General features: G+C 45.0%; 1 protein-coding gene across 1 annotated transcript in view; it reads left to right on the top strand.

Moving 5' to 3' along the window:
- The window catches only part of LOC110325783 (guanylate cyclase soluble subunit beta-2), a 64154-nt gene that overhangs the window by 27727 nt on the left and 13808 nt on the right, over positions 1-22619 (top strand). Inside the window, exons 4-13 of the mRNA XM_029541685.1 lie at positions 3289-3449; positions 6572-6671; positions 7530-7726; positions 9385-9496; positions 10694-10797; positions 12342-12558; positions 14962-15282; positions 19353-19501; positions 20284-20430; positions 21807-21961. Coding sequence (XP_029397545.1) covers positions 3289-3449; positions 6572-6671; positions 7530-7726; positions 9385-9496; positions 10694-10797; positions 12342-12558; positions 14962-15282; positions 19353-19501; positions 20284-20430; positions 21807-21961 — 1663 coding nt within the window. The remainder of the gene's footprint in view (positions 1-3288; positions 3450-6571; positions 6672-7529; positions 7727-9384; positions 9497-10693; positions 10798-12341; positions 12559-14961; positions 15283-19352; positions 19502-20283; positions 20431-21806; positions 21962-22619) is intronic.

The raw sequence follows: 22619 nt of genomic DNA, 5'->3' as shown, positions 1-22619 counted from the left end.
ATTACTGAGTTATATACCAAGCTCTCTAGTTTTTATTTTGTGATAAGGTCTCATTAGGTTGCCTAGGGTGACTTTGAACTAGCTTTGTATTTGAAGTCCACTTGATCCCTAAACTGGTGATCCTCCTGCCTCAGTCCCCTGAATAGCTAAGATTCCTACTGAATATTAATTTGCATTTGTTTTCTTTCTCAACATTCTCCTCTATCCTTATTTACACACACGAAACTGTAAGGTGATTCACAGCTCTGGAGCTATCCATAGAGTCCAGCTCCCCACCCTTCACAACTCTTATCTCTACCCCATTCCCACTGGGGTCCCTTAGGTAATTGATCTCAAAAGTCCCTGGTTTATACTGCTGGTGTTTAATTTGTACAGATAAACACCTCCCTTTTTTAAAATTTGCAAGGATACAAAAATTCAGATACTAGAGATTTTTTGTTTATTTGTTTGTTTGCACTGGCAAATAATCTTTTAAAGCTGATGTGTTTCTGGCTCTCTCCTCTTCCCATTTCCCACCTGTCTCTGGTGTCCTGTGAATCCGAGGGCTCTTAGAATCCTAAATTCACGGAGGTGAAACTGTAGACAAAAGTATGACAGCTGTTGATTTTTAAAAGAGGCTTTTGTCCCCTCTCAGACAGGCATTCTGCACTAGGAGTCTGAGAAGCAGCTCAAGGCCAGCACAGATGGCAGCTTCTCACCAAAGCCCAGGTTTAAGGAAGTTAGCTTCAGACGGATGTCCTGTCCTGTTAACAGTGCCAAGCACCCAGGGGCAAAACTGCTAGAACTGAAACAGCCAACATTGTGGTTTTCTGCTTCCCCAGGTTTTCAGCTTTAAGTCAAAGGAGCAGGTCCCCAGGGAGAAGGAGAGGGAGAAAGTCACAGTTCCTGGCAGGTGACAGGATGCACCTGTGTAGAGCACCAGGCTGCACACTGCATAGGCCAGCTGTTCCATCTCAGCTTGACTGAGTTGAATTCATGGAACAGGGAGGGGTCAGAGAAAACAGAAACTAACAGACCCACCCCTGTCTGCATACTTCCCTGGGTTGAGAAAGACCCGAATAGAATGTATTTCAGTTCACAGGAGTGAGCAGGAGACTCCTGAATTCTGGCATAGACAAACTTGTTGTCAGCTGGAAGGGACAAAAGAGACAATTCACACAGGCCCTGGCTTTCTCCCACCCTTCCATCCATACCTTTGTCTAGACTCAGAAGACCTAGCTAGTAGTCTTGGCAAAATATGTTTGATTTATCTGTGCAAGATTCCAGAAGAATTATCTTCCCAGAGACCTGGCTATGAACAGAGAGCTGCAAGGAACCTGCTATTCTGACATGTGTGTGTGTGCACCTGTACATGCACATATTATTAGGGATTGAGCCTAGGGGACTCATGTGTGCCAAGTGACCCTCTACTACTGAGCTATATCTCTATCCTTTTTATTTTCCACTTTGAGATAAGTTCTCACTAGATTGTCCAGGCCAGCCTTGAATTGACTCTCTAGCTCAGATGTGCCAAAAGTTTGTGATCCTCCTGCCTCGGCCTCCTGCATAGCTTATAGCTACATACAGGCTCACACCATAAGGCTTTCCTATTTTGAGCATCTTAAGTGAGCAGAGGCTTGGAAGTGAGGACCACTCTGCATCCCTGGCAGTCTGGAGTACTCTGCATGGACGTGCTCTGCAGAACAGGACCCTCCTCACTGTGAGCTCCAGGTCCATCGGGGGAAGCGGAGTCCTCAAAGGATACAGTCAGGAGCTATGGCTCCAACAGGACTCCCAGGGATGCTCTTCAGCCCCACCAGGAGTCAGAACCCTACCCTAAGTAAGTGAATGTTCTCAGGGATCTCTATGCTGGCCATACCAGTGAAGCCTTCATCCTGTGTCCACAATGACAGCGAGAGCAGCCTGTACCTTGTTTGGCTGCGGGATGTGGTGCAGAGGACATGGGATTCAGTCAGAGTCTCCAACTTGCTTCCATGACTCATCTGAACGAAGAGAGATCACTAACAGGTCATCTATTCCCAAGATCCTAGCATACTCTGAGAAGAGTAACTGATTATATAACATTGCAGGGATACATTCTATCCCTGCCATGAGATGGAAAATAGGGAGATTGGGCCATACTCCTGTAAGGGTCTATGATTCTCAGAATGATATCCTGGACTCGAATAGTTTGTAAATGCAAAGAATATTTTTTTTTTCCTGCAGAAGTCCAGCATGCTGGTGTCTACCATCTATAAAGATGGAGAGACCCCCGGAGTGAGCTCGCAGGCTGGATTTAAAGCATATTCGGGGAATTTTGGAAAGGTCTATCTTTAGGGACATTCCAGAACCATTGCTGGGACCTGAGATGGGGGGCTGAAAACTGTTGACTGTCGCTGAGGCAGTCTGGAAACTGCTGCTGACCCACTGTCCTTGCCTCAGGCCAGGTGGCGGGGCAGCCTCTGAAGCCTGGGCTTGCCCAGTTCTTGGAAACAGAGATTTGGGCCTAGTCTCCTGAACGGCCAGTTTGAAGCCTGTCACGGAGTCAGCCTAGCCTGACTCAATCTACCTCACACTGTGTAGCTCTACTTCAGAAATGCATCCAGCACTTACTTTGTTATCTAGCAACAAGGCAAGACAAAACAAAACCAACAACAAACAAAACAAAAAAATGAGGTAGGCCTCAGTTGCTGTTCACAAGAATTCTCTGAGAGGAAGACAGAAATGCAACACTCAGGGAGAGCCTGGTCAGGGTGGCCTGTAGATAGGGAAATCCTCATGGAGAATTCGAGGGGAAAGCAGCCCTGAAGGGAGGGAGACAGGGGCCTAGTGAGGCTGGGAGGGAAGGGGGTCAACAGCACAGCTGTGTGCTCTCTTCTTTGGGGTGAATTTTGAGCAGAATCGCTTTGCACTGCAGTGTTAGTCAGTTCTCAGAAACAGCTCTTAATTCCACAAGAGCCTGTTGCTTGAAGGTTTGTAAGGTGGTAAAAGACCCAGCCCTGAGTTAATCTGGCTCGGGATCAGTAGTCAAAGGAATGTTAGCTCTACAGCTCTCTCTTGGGCCACTGGGAAATATCTATCTTAGATGTGACAGAGAAAGGAGGGATTCATGGCTTCCATGTTCCCTGGCTTTTTATGATGCCATGTTACACAGAGGTGATTCCTGACATCACCAATGAGGAAAGTAAAGAATTAGAGGGTCAGCAAGTATCTCCTTGGTGGGATTTGAGCATGTGCATATGACTAAAAGCCACCCAAGGGATACCAACACCTTCTAGGGTCTGACTCAGTGGGGTATGTTTTCCACAGATGTATCCATGGAAGCCATTCTGAAGCTCTTTGGTGAATACTTCTTTAAGTTCTGTAAGATGTCCGGCTATGACAGGATGCTACGGACACTTGGAGGAAATCTCACAGAGTTTATCGAAAACCTAGATGCCCTCCACAGTTACCTGGCACTGTCCTATCAGGTAAGGCCATCTGGGCTTTGTCTTGGTGGTCCTAGAGGTCAAAAAAAGCAAGCTCTTTCCAGCGTTCCCTGCAGAGGAGCTGCACAACCTGTGGCCACGGGCATGAGCTCTCTTAGGGGAAAAGAGGAGAATAAACACCCACTGGCTTCCTTTATAAACAGGCTGACAAAAAAGTCAGAGTTCCAGCCTTGGGGTGGTGGGGGAGGGGAGCACGTCTGAAGGGTAGATGCAGATGTAGAATAAATCTGAGGAGCCAAACACAGTGGGAGCAAGGGCTGAAAATCAGGTTGCGATGGATTTTCACATCTCTCTTCAGATCTCCTGGCCTGGGTAGAGCTGATAATAGCTTATGCAAGCAACCAGGTCAGGATTGGTAAAATACCAAGGGGCAAAAGCTTGGCAGGGCCAAGAGCCAGAACTGGGAGCCATCCAACACTGATTAACCCATGGGGTGATGGACTGAGGTGTTAGGAAACTAAATTCCCAACTGGGATATGTCCTTCTGGAGTTCATGCCTTGCTGGTCTTGGTAGAAGTTACTGGAAATTCAAATACCTGGACTTTGTTCTTAGATCATTAAAATGCTTTACTGCAAGAAAAAAAAAATCTTGGTCTGTTATTGGGTGCAGTATTCATCCATAATATAAATAATAGTTTATTAACTTATGTAAAACAATTCATTCTTATGGCCCTTTATAACTGACCAATATTTTTCTTAATTATTTCTGTATTTTGTGTTCATTGGCACCCTGGGTGGGTGGTCATGTGGATAAGCTGGGACTGTGCTTGCTAAAGTGCCTCCTTAATTATTATGATGGTAAAACTGTTAACCCGCTGTCTTTAAAAGATTCCCTGAAGCATGGAGTGTTTCAGTCTGGGAGGAAGCTGAATCATTACATACACTAACACACTTTTAGAAATATAAAATAAATATTTGAAAGTCAAGAAGAAACCCATTTTCACTATTAGCCCTGCACCATAAAGGCAGACCTTACACCTCTTCCTTAGCTTAGACCAAAGCCCAGTGTCCTGCGTGCTGAGTTGCTGCTGAACAAGCAAGCAATAGGGGACTCCCTGTTCATTCCCTCAGAGAACCCTCCAGTGACTTTTTCCTCAAAAAAAAAAAAAAGATCCCCCACCTTTCATAAGAGGGCTCTGTTGAAGTGTCTACAGTTATTTCTGGACAAGTAATATTTCTTCTGGTATGTTCTTGAGGGGAGAACTAGTCTAGTTTTCAAGGGGAGCCAACCCTGAGGACAAAAGTGAGCTCATTCTTTCCAGTCGTGAGGTCTCTGAGCCACCAATCTTCCCGAGTGAGAAGGCTCGCATGGCTTGGTCACAGGCCAGGTATGGCTACAGCTAACCCTTTGGGGTTAAGATACAAGCAGCGCAGCATGGAGCTAAGATCATGGAGGCCCAGCGATGTTTCTCTCATTAACCTTGTTTTAACTTCCCTGGGTAAAGACCAGTGGCCAAATGCCAAATGTTCAGGGAGTGAGATTCAGGGTAAACTTCCTCAACAGGAGCTGAAGCAGCCATGATATGTTAATGGAGAGATGAGGGGAGCACGACTCTATGTGTGGTGATGGAGACGTGCTAATGTTCTCTGTGTGGTCACGGGTACATACCATTGCTTCACACCACCTAAAAACTGTAGCTCATAATCCAGCTATACCATTCTTGGGCAGATTTACCCAAGGGTTATAGGTCAGCTAGAGAGATGTTTTCTTATCCATGGTTATTGCTGCACTATTTAAACAGCCAGGAAATGAGACCAGCCTAGATGCCCATCAGTGAACAGAGGAAATATGATACATGTACACAATTCAGTTTTATGCAGCTATATAGAAAAATAAAATGATGTTTTCAGGAAAACGAATGCACCTGAAAACAATTATGTCAAGTGAAATAAACCAGACTCAGAAGGACAAATACTATGTGTGCTTTCCCACATGCAGAACATAGATTTAAAATTATGTATTTATAGACCAAGTGTGGTGGTATGTACGCTCCTTTAATCCCAGCATTCAAGAGACAGAGGTGGGCAGATTTCTGTGAGTTTGAGGTCAGCTTGGTCTATATAGTGAGTTATAGACCAGCATGGTTACACAGTGAGATCCCGTCTCAAAAATAATCTTACTGATCTTTCACAGGATGTGGGCTCAGCTCTTTGCACCTCCATGGCAGTTCACAACCATTTGTAACTCCAGTTCCAGAGGATTCGATACTCTCTCTGACTTTCTCAGGCACCAGAAACACATAATGACACACACACACTGTATTAGTCAGGGTTCTCTAGAGTCACAGAACTTGCAGATAGTCTCTATATAGTAAAGGAATTTATTGATGACTTACAGTCTGCAGTCCAAATCCCAACAATGGTTCAGTAGTAGCTGTGAATGGAAGTCCAAGGATCTAGCAGTTGCTGAGTCCCACACCGCAAGAAGGCGAAAGAGTGAGAGCCAGACTCCCTTCTTCCAATGTGCTTATATGGTCCCCAGCAGAAGGTGTAGCCCAGATTAAAGGTGTGTGCCACCACACCTTTAATCCCAGATGATCTTGGACTCGGAGATCTCCCTGTCTTAATCTTCTGGATTCAATCACCACTGTGTCTCAAGATCTCCATACCAAGATCCAGATCAGAAACTTCTATCTCCCAGTTTCCAGATTAGGTTCACTGGTGAGCCTTCCAATTCTGGATTGTAGTTCATTTCAAATATAGTCAAGTTGACAACCAGGAATAGCCACTACACACACTCAAATGTTATGTACATGTACATATATGTGCATATGTTAATATGTATGTGTTGGCATCATAGAATAGAAAATGGAATTGTGAAAGGAGAGAGATCTTAGGGAAGTATGAAGTAGAGGTGATGGAACACTTGTGATAATGAAGCAAAAGGGTAAAATGAGGGAGGAATGGAGCCAGCTGGAGGGCGTGGAGGGCCAGTCTAGGAGGAGATAGAGTGAGAGTAAACTTTGATGTATAAAGGTGCTGTGGTCGAACCCACTACTTTGTATGTTAACCTAGAAAAATAAATATATATTATAAGCCTATAAAAAACATAATATAAACAATGTGCTTTCCCTGTGGGGAAATGTGCTGTGTCTATTAATTAGGAAATGAATGCACCGTCCTTTCGAGTGGAGGGAGGAGCCGACGGGACAATGCTTCTCCATTATTACTCAGACAGACGTGGTCTGTGTCACATCGTACCAGGTAGGAAATGGATTAGCCCAGCCCATAGCTCTCTAGGGTGCCCATAGATCCGCTGTGAGCAGGGTACTCCACCCCCTGTGGTGACTGGCTTCCTTGTCATCATGATCTGAAGGATCTGGAGATTTTGAGAATTTCTGGAACACCAGAGGGAGACATGGTCTTTAACACTCTGCACAGTTGGTTGTATAGCTATAATAATTCTGTGGAGATTTTTGTATCTATTGACTCTTTTTTTTTTTAAATCAGCATTGTAGAAAAGTCTTGGTATATAGTCTGTTTTTGTCATTTTACTTCAAACAGAATTACTTCTGTATTCTAAGTCCACACACTCCTCCATGGAGGTACATATCCAGCCCTAAACCCCTACCTAGGTGGTTGGATATTTCATACTCCCCTTAAGTACCCCCTGCTACTCTGTTTGTAGATGATGTTGATACTGTTGTTGATGCAACGTCATGCTTGTTTTCTCCATAGTTTGGATTTCACCCCTGAGCTGGATTCCCAAAATAACAGTTTTGAACACATGATCTTTGTAATGCATTTCCAGTGGAATTTTGCTTCCATCATGTATGGAGTTTGCTTAATGAGTTAGGTGTCTTCCTGAAATAAAAACATGAATAGATGTTGAAGTAGAAATTATAATGACAGGGACATATTTGGTATTCAAACCCACAAAACTTAAATCTCTGAGTGCTCTTGCCACCGAGCCTTCATAGGATGCCTATCGTGAGGCAAGGCACGGGCTCAGGCTTGGTAAACAGAAGGACACTCACCAAGTTGTACAACCGGATGTTGTGGTGCTTTTTGCCAGTGTGCAGGCTTCTGCCGTCCCTTACCACGGATGTCATTCTGCTGCAGGCATCATTGAGGCTGTGGCCAAGGACTTCTTTGACACTGATGTGGCCATGAGTATCCTCGATATGAACGAGGAGGTGGAAAGGACAGGGAAGAAAGAACATGTCGTGTTTCTGGTTGTGCAGAAGGCTCGAAGACAGATGAGAGGGGCAAAGCCAAACCGGCCGAGAGACAGTGAGGGCATCCAGGCTGACCAGGAGGTACTGAATGTGCTATGTCTTCAGACAACACAGTTCCCTAACTCTTGAAAAGTGAAATTCAAGGCAAGCTCTCCCAGGCCTGGCTTTATCAACCCCAAGGACCAGGTTATTCTGGGTTGTGATGGGCTGTACTTTGTGCTGTAAGATCTGTCACCACAGCACAGACATCTCTCTATCCAAGATAGATATCCAATGTAGCTAGAACCTTACCTCTTAGTTGTGGCCATCAAAAATGTTTCCAGGCATTGTCAATGTTCTCAGAGTAGAGATAGGGGTAAAAAACTACTCCTAGCTGAGAATCGCAAAATCAAGGTTAACTTAATGCAGACTTTCTAGGATGTACTTGAGCCTGTAAAATGTTCGTGTATAGAAATAACAAAGCTAGGAATGGCAGTTTGTACCTATAATGCACTTGGGATGCTGAGGCAAGAGGATTGCTATTACTTTGAGGCCAGTTTGGGATAAAGAACTTTATCTTGAAACATCAACAACAACAAAACATGATAAAGGATTTGACGTTGGAAACTGGAGTCCTCTTGCAATGAGTGGATCTATCAGGTCCTCAGTGCCCACATGGCAAGTGGAATGCAGGTCTAGTGTGCAGACAAGAACCTATCCTTGGCCACCTTAGCTACAGCTTAGAAGGTGATCATTGCCAGTTTAGATGCTATATGGGTTAGTTTAAAATCTCATGAATCAAACGTATAGGTAGGACTGTGATTCCTGAAGGCCTGGGGGGGATATGTCTTACAGTGTGCAAACCTGTTAGTGTTTGCTCACTGGAGAGTATTCAACCCCAGGGAGAGTGGGTTTTTTGAGAGTGGTCCCAGACAAATGACAACCACCAAAGCCACGCTGAGCCAGTAGCTTCTGAGTTTGTTGTCTCACATCCAAGAAGAAGGAAACAAAGAGCTCCTGAGATGTGGGAGGGGTGTCAAGAGTGGAATATTGATTGCCATGCTGTTCATCTAATAAATTTGGGAAACTGGATAGACAGACACTAAGATCATTTTTGGAGCTGGTCATTTCTTAATGTATCACAGTTTGAACCATTCAAAAGTCCACAAACCCCCTGCATACTCACTTGGCCCAAGTTGAGAGTCACTCATCAATCTAGGGGAGGGTTATGTGTGCTGTGTGATCAGCTCATGGTCCACTAAGAGCCGTGTACTTTCTGCCTAGGGAGAGGCATCTCCTGTGGCAAGAGGATGCTCATTTTGTGTGTGAACATCTTCCCTCTGCCAAATGTTTCTTGTCATACTAAACGAGCCCACGCCTGTGCATCTTCAGTTGCTACAAACCTTTTGCTGCTGTAAAGGAAGACCGAGGAAAGCACCCTTCCAACTGCTTTCTCCACGTTTCCTATTGAGCCCTGGGACATAGTCTCAGAGTAACACATAGGAAAGCATGAGCCTCTAAGGATTCCCTGGAGATCTTGAAAAAAAAAAAAAAAAAACTGGCTGCCTTTGGTAGAAAAATGGTGTGAGGAGTAGTTGGTGAGTACACCTTAGAGCTCCAGGCTCTTGATAGAAGTGACCTTGTAAACACGCACACTATCCCTTCAGCCACCATCATGCTTCCGTATATAAAGATGGGCTCAGCAGGGCTTGTTCATCTCTGTGACCAGGTACCTGTGCTTCATTTCTTTCCCTCTGCAGTCTCTCCAAGGAACATGCCTTAGGAAGAAGGAGAGATATTTAAGCATCCCTGTTTGCCCCGGGGAGAAATCTCACTCGGGCGTTGTGAGGGCATCAGTCCTGCTTGGAAAAGGTAGGTGTGCTGTTCTGCCAGCTCCAACTCTTAGATCAGGACAACTGCCTGCTTTGCAGGGGAGGAGCCCCAGACACAAATAGGGCAAAGCTTCCTGCAATTTCAAAGCCCCCTGATTCCCGCAGAGCTTGGGTTTGGCATCTGTGGTCTTAACTTTAAAAATCAGCTTCCAACTTGCCACAAATCAGCTCTTTTGTTTGTGCTGGGTGACATGGAGACACCGTCATCTCTGTAATCAGGAAAGCCACTAGCTTGGACTCAGTCCCAGATCCTGACTGTGCTGAAGAGACTGGGCACAGACATACTGGCCACAGGGAATTCTGCATTGCTTCTGGACCCAGACCTTGACTGGGGTGTGTTTCTGGACTGGAAATCAGTGGCTAACCACAGCTAGCCAGCAGTACAAGGGACAGAGGGCAAGAACCAAGAAAGTGCATTTCTGTCTCTGTGACATGAGACAATGCAATCCCTTCTAGCTTTCCATTCGCAAATAAAGGTGGTAAGCTCATCACAGCGGGTCTTTGGGCACTGAGCTGGTCTGCCAGACAGCACCTAACTCTCAAGCCTGAATCAGAGCTCTGACCCCAGTGGAGGAAGGGAGCTAGATGCTCCTTGTCATGGCCTGGTAGGTCAAATGACAGGCATCTGGGTGAAGGTCTGCAGGGCTCAAAGAGCTGCATTCTGAGTCCTTCAAGCTGTAGCAAACACAACTGACATCCTTTGTCTAGGAGATTTTCATATCAAAAAGGTTCTATTGAGAATCTGCAACCCCTGCCAAATGGGACTGTTGGTTAAATTTTCACGTGCCACCCTAAACTGTCAGTCTATAAAGCTCCATGGCAAATGTCCCTGATGCTGGGCCCGACACACACTCGCTCCTCTTCTGGCTCATTGTCCGCTTGTCACCGTTTCAATGCCAGCTCTGTTTTCATGGTGAGACAGACTCAATTGGCCCAGAAACTAACTCTTCAGCAGCAGGCAGAAACTTGGCAGGGGGCAGGAGGGCTTCTCAACCTGGTCGCAAATTTTCTGTTTGTTTTAATTTGGACAATAATTGCAGTGGCCATCTGGAGAAGCTGAGGGAGCCTGTGCTAAAGAGTGGGAATCACACTTAGCCTGTGGCACACTTAAGATTCTAACCCTGTCCAAGCAGCTCTGGGAGGGCCGCTCATTAGGGCTCTCTTTCTCTGTGTCCAGGGCCCCTCGGGGACACCTTCCAGCCTGTCTTTCCCGAGAGACTGTGGATTGAAGAGGAGGTGTTCTGCAATGCTTTTCCTTTCCACATTGTCTTTGACGAAGCAGTAAGACAATTTCCCTCAGGATTCCCCTTTCCCTCAGAAGCTTGGGGTAGGGGGTAAATCAGGGTTGGAGAGTCCAGTTCAACACCATTACAGCTGTAAGGTCTTAGATCCCTGAGCTCACAGGGCTTAAGAGACTAGACTATGCTCTGGAGGGTCCCCTGACTTTACTTTATATTATAGGTTCTTCTGGAATTCATGATCTTCTTAAGGTTAACATAGCAAGGGAGTTAGACCAGCGAATAAGTGGGAAAGCTTATGATCAGAAAGAAAAGCTGGGGGAAGACTTAAAATTCACTCCAGAAAGATACATCAGACTACAGCCTATACCCATGGTCCTAAAAGTGACCCACCCCCCCCCTGTGACTGCAGCAGGTCCTCAATCCCACCATGCTTCATTTCCTGCATCTTAGTAGAGCATCATACCGTGTTCTGGGGGTGGGGGGAGGTGACTGTGAGAATGAGCATTTAAATTTGATTACTATCAGTTTCCCAAGATAAAAATATCTTGCGTGAGCTTGCGTGTGACAGCTCACATCCATAATCCTAGCACTCAGGAGGCTGAGGCAAGAGTTAAGTTCACAGTCAGCATGGGCTACGTAGCGAGAGACAAAGCAAACCAGATGTAGATACAGATGTTGTAGACACAGGATCTGAGCTGATTTTTAATTTTTTTTTTTACCTAAAGAGCATGTAGGCAAAGTGAATTCAGTCAAAAGTACCAGTTAAAATGGCCAGCCACTATGAATTTCTCTAGTGTTTATTGGAACTCATCTGCATGTCACTGCCAGCTGAGTGCAGCATGAACACTAACTATGACATGAACTCACCTAAGGATATTATCTTCCCTCAGAGAAGTGATGGTATCACAGCCGTAAATACACACCCCTAGGTGGAAATCAGAATTATAAGTCAATGAATGCCAGCACTTCTCCAGTGCCACAAGATTACTATTACTTGTGCCATTAATGTTCCCAATCCAACCTGCTCTAAATGGTCCCCTTTCAACTTTTGGGTACAGAATAACAGGAACTGAGTGATACACAAGGTTAGTTTTTGTAGTTCTTATGGTTAGTAAAGGTTAGTAAAGGCCCTGAAGCACTATGCTGGTATTAGACATGTGACGTCGAAGTCCCCATTCCACACTTCCTTCTGAGCATTCTCTAGAGATAGTAGAGAAACATTGTCCTGGTCCCTGGGTGAATTGTTGACAGGTCCAGACTTGGCTAGTTTATGACAGGGGCCAGGGGTTGTACAGGGTGGGAGGTAGGGGGTGGAGAGAGAGAGGGGGGAGCATAGAATGAAGATCTATTGGCCTTGTTGACTATACTTCTGAGCACTCCAAGCTATTTCATGCTTCTTCCAATGTCAGCTACAGATCTGACTGCAGCTGACATTAAATTATGGTTCTGGTGTGTTTATTCCATTACCAGCCCTCCTTCATCCCAGTGAATCACCAAGCAGGGCCAAGATGTCTTATCTAAGGGAAAGCTAAGGGTGGAAGTCGCTTCCTGTTCTCCAGACTGACATGTGTCCTCTGTGGATAGCTAAGGGTCAAGCAAGCTGGAGTGAATATTCAGAAGTATGTCCCTGGAATCTTGACCCAGAAGTTTGGACTAGATGAGTATTTCTCCATCGTCCACCCTCAAGTTACTTTTGACATCTCCAGCATCTGCAAGTTCATTAACAGTCAGTTTGTCTTGAAGACACGAAGAGAGATGATGCCCGAAGCATGGAAGAGCCAGCCGACACTCAAATTCCGGGGTGAGAGCCCATGCCTTCCCTTTCTCCTCGTTAGCTAGGCCAGAATGGGAAGACAGCTTTTCAACTTCCCTCAAGCCAGGGAAGGGACTAGAGTGAGAACAAGTTGGGCTTTCTCCCCCCTGATATTTATACTTGGCCTGAGCAGTAAATAATATTTTATATTTTTAATCATTTTTGGTTTAGACATAAATTGACTAAATAATAAATGTAATACATATAAGCATATCACATGGAAACATATATGTATTCCAACAGTATATGGTATGACTCTACTGTATACCAAAATATGCAATTGTAATTATAAATTCTATAGTTATAAAATTCTGCTCTCTGTTACATAAGAGATAATATTATATTATATTAATGTCTATCCTTTCTAAAGCAACAAACTCATCTGACCTACGGGTAGGGAACACATTTTGGTTTTTGTTTGAATTATGATAGAAGTTTTTCTATATTTTAATCTACACTATAGGTGATTCATATTAAGAATGTTCATAGTTTGTACATACGCTGCCCTATTCATCTCTGGAACATTTCGAATGTCTGCAAAATTCATATGACTGTTAAACAGTTGCTCCCTGTTTCTCTGGTGACTGACTTTCTCCCTTCGTCTCTGGGACCTGTGGCTGTTCTGGGTTCTGAGTAAGGAAGCGGAGTCTTGTAGGCCCCATTCCTCTGCGATGGCCCGTTTCCTTTTTCTTTCAGGATGAGCAGTATCCCATTGCCTCCTGGTCTCTATCCACTCACCTGTTGACAGATCTGTTGATTGTCCCACTTCCTCTGGCTACTGTGACTATAGATATCCAAACTGTGACTATAGATATCGGATGGCTATCTCCGAATGCTGTATTTCAGTCCTTTTGAGCATATAGAGAAGTGGACTTACTAGACCATACAGTAAATTGATTTTTTTTATTGAAATTGTTTTTAACACAATGTATTTTCATCATGTCTTTCTCTTTCTCTAATTCCTCTCAGATCCTTTCTGCCTCCTACCCACCCAACTCCATGTTCTATTTCTTTAAAATATATCACCAAAAGGAAAAGGGAAAAATAAAATACCAAAAAAACCACATGCAACACACACACACACACACACACACACACACACACACACACCAGAAACCAAAATAAGCAAGCAAAACACAAATAAGACACACAAAAAGAAATAACCCCAACAAAGAAAAATAAGACAAAAAAAATCTACAAAAATAGCATTGAGTCTGTTTGTGAGGGCCAGTTACTCCTGGACACGGATCCCTCTCTGAAGTGTGGTTGATAGACCCAGGGTGACTTCATTGGTAGCAGGTATCAGTTGTAGATAGCTTCTTGGTTGGGACTAGGAGATTATGCCCACTTCCTCTCCTCAGCACTGGGTCCCCATCCAGCTTGAACCTGTGTGGGCCCTGTGAATGCTGTCAGCCTCTGAGAGCGCATATGTGCACCTGTCCTATGGTGTCTGAAAGACACTATTTCCATGGAGTTGTCACCCCTCTCTGGCTCTTAGAATATTTCTGCCTTATCATCCCCTGAGCCTTGAAGGGAGGGATTTAAAGAAGACATCCAATTTAGCACTGCGTGATCTAAAGTCCCCTCCTCTCTGCACACGGTCTAGTTCTGCATCAACTTCTCACCTGCTACAAGGAGCTTCTCTTGATGTGGGTTATGTATGTACACGTGTATATAGCATATGTAGCACTATGCCGTAAGAAGTCATTTTATTGGCATGTTTCTTTAGCAGAATAACAGTATTTATTATGTCCATGGCCCATCTAGTCTCAGGTTCTTGGCCAATTTAGCAGTGTCAGATGTAGGCACCATCTCAGGGTTCAGGCCTTAAATCTAATCACAAAGTAGCTGGTTCCTCCCATGACATTTGTGCCACTATTTTACATATACAGAAAAGTGTATCTGTCTTGGAGGCAGGTCACTGTTGAAGGTCACAGGATTCACAGCTGGCAGGTACTGCCTTTCTCCTCCCGTAGCATGGAGAGTACCCGTTGTGCTAGGAGTAGGGGTGGACAAAGACTGAAGAAAAATGTCAAAGAAATAGAGAAACTCAGAAAGGCATCAGTGGCCGAAAGCCTCAGGAAGCAAGATTTCCAGAGGGAACATTAGGTTCAAACTTAAGACGGTAGAAGGGCAAAGCAAAGAGAAGACCTAGCCGCTGGGGCTGGCATCTCAAGCTCAGAACTGCAGTCACAGGAGGAGTTGCTGGGCAAAGAGTGGCAGATAAGTGACTGGAGACAGAAGTGTAGATGATTCTCATGACACACGGCTAAGAAGGATGGGAGCAGACTGTGCAGTGGGTGCTAAAAGGCATGTGATGTGGATGATGCTTGCCTCTTGTTCTACCTTGGAGACATTCCATATTGTCACATTCCTCCCTGTGATGGGCAGGTCAGATGATCTGGATGGAGTCTCTGAAGTGCATGATCTTCATGTGTTCGCCAAAGCTCCGCAGCCTGCAAGAGCTGGAAGAGAGCAAGATGCATCTTTCCGACATCGCTCCCCACGACACGACCAGGGATCTCATCCTCCTAAACCAGCAGAGGCTGGCAGAGATGGAGCTGTCCTGCCAACTGGAGAAGAAGAAGGAGGAGTTGCGGGTCCTTTCCAATCACCTGGCCATCGAAAAGAAGAAGACGGAGACCTTGCTGTATGCCATGCTGCCTGAACATGTGGCCAACCAGCTCAAGGAAGGCAAAAAGGTGGCGGCAGGTACGGTACTCTTTCTTTTAAGGTGACCTTGGAGTATAGGGAAGATCGTGCACACACTAAGTGGTGTGAACTTTGAACCTAGGCAGATCTGGACATGATTATATCATTTAGAAGTGGCACTGCCGTGAGCTAAGCGGTTAACGCGCATCTCCTTCATTTCTCTTCTCTATATTGAAGATAATAAAAATAATAGGAGTAGAGTCTGGATTGTTTCCAGAGCGGGACATGGACAAGGAGGCTCCAGAGCTGCAGTGATGACTCTGGGTTCTCATAGAAAAGGACATTGAATGTCATTTTGTACACAGTGAGGACTCACTGAAGTGAGTGTGTGTTGTATAGGCATGTGTGTGTGTTGGGGCATATGCCTATATGCACATGGAGGTCAGAGATGATTGTCTCTTTCTATTCCTCTCTGTCTTCTTACATTGAGACAAAGCCTCTCACTGGTACCAGAGTTATGCTAGAGGACAGCAAGCTCAGAAACCCTCTTGTATCTAAATCCTCACCACATCCAGGCTTTTGGATGGCTGTTCAAGGTTTCTTATGTGCGTGTTGAGGATTTGGACCGAGGCCTTCGAGCTTAGTTTTTCAACTATTCTGGCTGGCCAGTGAGCTCTTATGTCTACCTGTCTCTGCCTTCCCCAACCCCAATCCTAGGGTTACAGGTAATCACAGGAAGTACCCCTACCCTCCGAGCCATGTCTCTGTCTCCAAGTTCATTTTCCTTGTAGTAGAAGTGGTATGACCAGTTCTGCCTATGCCGGTTTTGACTGTGGTATAGTGAAGAGGAGGGAAGACTGGTTGCTCACCACACAGCGGCGGGTGATAAAGGCCTGTGCTGAGACTTGGTGAGGGAAACCAGCAAGATTTTATCCTCCTGTAGTAGGGAGGGGTGGTGGTGAGGACTCTGAGGTTGCTCGTCTAGAGACCTGTGATGATTTATCTCAAGATGGAATAGAGGGTTGGGAATGTGGCTCAGGGTGAGAGCACTTACTCTGTAAACATGAGGACTCAAGTTCAAATCCCCATTACCCACATAAACAGCACTATATGACCATACAGAAGAAAGTGAAAGAAAACGGAGCCACACAGTGAGAGAAACTGGGTTCAAATCCTGCGCATCCACATAAAAAGCTGTATGTACCAATAACCACGGCACTGGGGTTGGAGGAATCAGAGACAGGTAGATGCAGGAGCTCACTGGCCAGCCAGGCCAGGAAAAGGTGAACTTCTAGAGCAGGAAGAGACCTTGCTTCAAGGAAGTAAGTCAGAGAGCAGTAGACCCGACTCTTTCTTCTGGTTCAGCTCATGCACCTGAGCTTTCATCTATACGCAACACACACAAACATACACACACATGTACATACACACACATGGATGTACCTACCCTGTGGTGTTTTCTTCTTTCTTCTCTCCTCTCTCTTCTCATGGTCTCTCCTCAGACTCAGAGCACTGTGGTCCAAGCCTTGCCTACCTCTCTTCTGCCCAGTCATAGGCTGTAGGCATCTTTATTCAACCAATAGTTTTAAATTAAGGAGCAAGGTTATATAACATCTTTGGTGTATGTAAGGATCTCCTCCTCAGGGGCAGCCAGATCTTAAGGGCCAGTATTTAGCATTACAATACATAGCAACAACCAGATCTCAGTCCCCAGCAGGCAGAATTGGCAAGTGTATTGGGGCTGTGTCTGCCTGGCCCTTCAGTACTCACCCTTCTCCATCTATGCCTCAGCCTCACTTCCAATGTTCGGATCTCTTTATCTCTCTCTTCTAGCTTTAGTAGTGATGATGTCAAGATCCTTGTTTTCCTCTAAGTACCTCTTTCTGAGTTAACCTCCAAATTACAGCAATACAGAAGAGTCACCTCTCACCAAACCCTTCCCATTTTCTCTAAGTCCGCCTGAGACTCCGTATACTGCTCAATGAGACTCAAAATCTCAAGTTCTTACTAGTGATAACCACTGTGTCAGCCATGACTCGGGTATGAGGAACAGAAGCCCAGAACAAATGACCCTTAGTGAGCAAAGGCAGAAATCATGGGCTCTGGAAGTATGCAGACTATCACAGTGTACTTGGCAACATCAAGTACTTTAGTGTCTCTCTCCATACTGGGCTTGCCCCACACGTTGTCAATATCACCAAAGATTCTCAAGCACCATTAAAGAGGCTGTCAGGACCCCAGTAGTCACAGATCATGACCCACAAAGAAGGAGCGAGCATTCTGAGTCTGCACATCACTCTGCAGGATTATGATTGGCTCTGATCAGGCCATATGCCCACAGCTCAGCCAATCCGTGTGAGGCAGGAGGGAAGAGATGAGAAATTGAAGGCAGTCTAGAGTATGAGTGTCCCTGGGGCCTCAGTGGGTGACCTACCAGAACAGTGTAAAGTCAACGTGTGTGTCCCACAATGGAAGCTTGCTAGATGCTGAAGTCATTCATGTGACAGACACATCAGGGATAAAGTGTGGCCCTGGAGAAACAAAAGATAAGTCCAGCTTATCTTGGACAACAGGGCTTCATCAGTAAGTGACTTAGTTATTATATTAGTTTCTTCTCTTTTTCCTGTGACGACCGGAGTTTGATCCCTGTACAATGACTTATCTTGGTGGTCATCTTAATATACCTGGGAAGAGGGATCCTCAATTAAAAAAAAAAAAAAAGCCTCCACCAGATTGGCCTGTAGGCATGTCTGATGATTTTCTTGATTGCTCATGCGTATACACACACACACACACACACACACACACACACACACACACACACACACACGACAATCAGGCCTGAGGCAATGGCAGTCAGGTCAGTATAGAAGCGTCGAGTGCTAGATACCTGCAGAATTTGTCATAACAAGAGCAGTATGTGGTAGGAATTGTAGGCAGAATTAAAGAGAAAGTTCTAGTATAGAGCTGTATAGGCCTGCAATCCACGGCACTGTGATAGCTAACTTCAGGCTCTAGTGATGTAAGACTATCTGATTAGTTTTTGTCAAGTTGACACAAGCTGGAGTCACCTGGGATGGCTGTGGAGGTGAGGAGGATCTGGGAGGAGGTGAGAGAGGGGGAAACTGTGGTCAGAATGTAATATATATATATCCCTTATTTTCAATGTAGAAAATGGCCATAATGTAGAATAAAAACGAATTAAAGAAGTAAACCGAGATGAGAAGGTTGAGAAACTAGAAGCAGGAATGGTAGTCACGTGACAGAGATCAGAGCAGAGCGATAAACAATGCAGAAGGCACCCACTATGTTCTGGGTTTCAGCTGTCCACTTAGTACATAGTTCTTGAGCATCTACCCAAGCCAAGCCCTGCTCTACACACTAACATGCAGCAGGTATCAGTACAGACAGTCTCCCATCTTAGTTCTCACTGAGATGAGAAGTGTGGCTCAGGCAGAGACAGCACATGTGCAGGCCCCAAGGCCCAAGGCACTCCTCATGCTGGGATAACCCCAAGAAAGACTGGATTAGAGCAAGCCAGGAGTCACTAAGACACAGGATCAGGTAGCAAGGTCCCATTTGTGGGGTATGCTAGGGATTAAAATGAAGTGCGAATTAACTTACCAGAACCTTTGTCTGCCATGTAGAAGTTAGTCTAATTAGGGACCATGCTAGAAAAGGAAAGAAATAAGAGAATGTGTCAGCCATGCCATTTACCCAGGCAGACTCCTCTAGACCCAGTGCAGGCATTCCTGAAGTTCAGTTTCTGCTTTTGGAGCAAAGCAAGCAGACCCTTGCTAGGGGCCATTTCTCTTAACCCACAGCACCTGCCACACCTCAGTGAAGTGTTTGTGTTCTCACCTGACTGCCTCCATCACTAGCCCAGGAGCTCACTGAGGCCTGGGGCTCCTTGTGCCATGGGCCATGACTCTTGTGGGATGATGACTTTCTCACAGCAGAAACTCAACCTAAGTGCTCATATCTGTTGACGAGATGGGGAGTCATGGATGGCAGCCGGCACAGTTCCCCCAAGGCACAGGCAGGCTTGGACTTCAGCAGGCACCAAAATCAAAATTCACAGAACTATCACTCTGTATCCTTGGCTACCACTGACGTGGTTTCTGTTGCAGGAGAATTTGAGACGTGTACCATACTTTTCAGCGATGTTGTGACATTCACCAACATCTGTGCGGCCTGTGAACCTATCCAAATTGTGAACATGCTGAACTCAATGTACTCCAAGTTTGACAGGTTAACCAGTGTCCATGATGTCTACAAAGTAAGTGTGTGTGTGTGTGTGTGTGTGTGTGTGTGTGTGTGTGTAAGAGAGAACATGTGCATCTGTCTGTCTGTCTATCTGACTCTGTGTGTAATAAGAGCACACACGCCTGTGTGAGCGTGTGGGTGTGCATGGGTATGATATGGCCTGTTTCTGGAATCAGGCCAGAGAGGAAGCACTTAAGCCCGTCTTTCTTTACTGTGTCTGCACCATTCTGAAAAGAAGTCTCACAGGGACTGAGAGAAGTGGTTTAGGCATCCTTTCTCTCATAATACCCATGCTTAGATGGTATTTGGTGCCTATGAGCAGCAAACGGCACTTTCCTAGGCATTTAGTCTCCTGCTCAACAGAGAGTTTCATCCACATAATTTATTATCTAATACAGAACATCATATGACCACCTAGGAACTTCATCTTCTCTGGGATTCATTTTTTTTTTTTTCCAAAAGCAGAAAGGAAGTCGGGGGGGATGATTCAGAGGTAAGTTGCTTACATAGCTATGTGGGACCCTAGGTTCCATCCCTGGCACTGAAAGAAAACCAAAACCAAAAATCATAAAGATCTTTTGGCCGTCCTGCGTTCCTTCCTGCTCCTTACTTCCACAGTGAAGAATCAGTAGCTTAAAAAGATCTTATTGGCAATGTCTAGGAAATGGCAGGCACATGTAGGTGTTTGGTGTTATAGTTATGTTGGTAGCTGTAGGTGTTTGTAGTGCTCATTGAACACTGTCTTTGCCCCACCCCTCTACCCCTCACCCCCCACCCCATCCCCTACTCCGGCAGGTAGAAACAATAGGTGATGCTTACATGGTGGTAGGTGGAGTCCCGGTACCCGTTGAAAGTCATGCTCAAAGAGTCGCTAACTTTGCTCTGGGGATGAGAATTTCTGCAAAAGAAGTGATGAATCCTGTCACCGGGGAACCCATACAGGTAGGGAGCAAAGGAGCTCTTTATTTAAATAAAATTTAAATAAAGATCACACAATGTCAAGTTCTAGTCTGCCCAGGTCAGGTCTAGGGTGTGCTACAGTGTTTACAGAGCATCATCTATCAAAAGTCCTCCCTTCTCTTGCTCATGCTCCTAAGCAGGAAAGCTACAAAGAAGGCTCAACCTCGCCAGACCCCAGAGGAGGCTACTGGCTCTTGAAATTTTCCTGTGGTTCAAGGATAATCTTCTTTGTGACAGGATGGTGCTGAGCACACCTCATTTGTAATTTGTTCTATTATCAGAGCGGGGGACTTGGCTTTACCGAGCAGCCAACGATGATATATGATTCTGGCCTGGGAAAATGCTTGTCTGGCACGTCCCAACAGCCCAGAGCCCAGCTGAGGCATAAACTGTTACTGATAAAAATGGAGACCTGGAGAGACAAACTTGGACAATTTGATGAAGTTTGACTTTGGTAAAAATTAAACAGGCATTTGTTTTATGACACAGTTGGCACCTTCTACATTTTTAGGCTACTTTTCCTGAAAAGAATTAAAACTCATGATCTCACAAAGTGTTTATAGCTACTATACTTGTCATAGCTTCAAACTGGAGATGACCTAAATATTTACAAAAAGTAGCATGGAGGAATGACTTCTTCCATTCTTCTTATTTGGGCAATAAAAATTATGACTATGGATATACGTGACACTGTAAAGGAATCTGAAAAAAAAATGTTGTTTGTACAGAACCAGATATAAATTACTCTTTGATAAAATAAGAAATCAATGATTTCTTTTGGAAGGGTGGGTGGAGTTGTGGGACTTTCCCCGAGAGACATAAACAAATATTGATCTCGTGTGGGACACCAGTAACAGAGCAAAGGAGCACTTGAGCTAAGACTAGCTTTGTGAGGCAGTGAGTTTATCGGGGTTACTTGCCGCTGTAACACTATGAAGCCTACCCAAGCATTAGTGGCAGCTCAGGGAACTCCAACACTGGCACTGTTTTCAGGTAGCTCCTGCAGAGACAGCCCCCCTTTCCCACAGACATTGCAACTTTTACAACCTTTGGGGGACGTTGTAGACCTCAGGGTTTTCTGAGATTCCCCATCCTTCTGTGCTGCATTAGCTTTCTAAGACTTGCAGGCTTCCCTTCTTCCTCCAAAAGGAATGCTTTAATTATGCTCATAGCAGGTTGGGGGAAGCCAACTAGACAAGGGCAAAGATAACTTTGCGGACTATTCTACATTTCAATTTAGATGTGTGCACTTGTCACAGAGCTTTAATATGTGCCTTCTCATCAGATCTGAACTGTGCCTTCAAAGCAAAGGCAAGAAGATTCCATGTTCTCTTTTCAGTGAAGTTCTCTCTACACAGATCAGAGTGGGAATCCATACTGGACCAGTCTTAGCAGGTGTCGTGGGAGATAAGATGCCCCGGTACTGCCTGTTTGGTGATACCGTAAACACGGCCTCTAGGATGGAAAGTCACGGGCTTCCCAGCAAAGTGCATCTGAGCCCCACAGCCCACAGGTCGGTTATCCACTTACTCAGGCCTTCATTGTCCTACTGCCTAGCAGCATGGGGAAGGACAGGAAAGGAAGGGGCTGCTTCTTCTCTGGCGCTGCAGGAAATGTTGTGGGCCTCCTATTATAACTTGTCTTCAGTCCTATAACCCCCAGGCTAAATCCAATTTGTTAAAAAAAATAGAAAAAAAAACTTTTATTGGGAGAAGACAGTGGGACTTTGGGGAAACAGCCTGTGTGTGTGTGTGTGTGTGTGTGTGTCCCCAAACAGAAGCTAGAATTTAGCAGTGAGGTTTCTGTGATACAAGAGCTATGCCTTTATTTACGTATTGTCTACAGCAGATGTCTCTGTGAGTGGAAGAGTCAGACAATCATGACAGAGATTGCAGCTCATGGTGCCTGAAGCAGTCACCCCTTGATCTTTCAGAGAAAAATCTTATCAGCTTGATTTAGCAAAGGAAGAAAGAGAATTCATAGTTGTTTTTGAAGTAGAACAAATGTGAAGATGTAAAGAACAAACCCAACACTGTCTCTTGAGCAGATAGGATTGGCCACATTTATATTTAAGTTTCTACTAGTTAATTCCTTTGCTGTTGAATAGCTCTGTGAAGAAAAGCCAGTTGTCACTCTTATTTACATGAAACACATTTTAAAAAATCCAGTGG

Source organism: Mus pahari, chromosome 8 (genome assembly GCF_900095145.1).
Source record: "Mus pahari chromosome 8, PAHARI_EIJ_v1.1, whole genome shotgun sequence".
Taxonomy (NCBI): Eukaryota; Metazoa; Chordata; class Mammalia; order Rodentia; family Muridae; genus Mus; species Mus pahari.
This window is presented reverse-complemented; position numbering and strand designations above follow the sequence as displayed.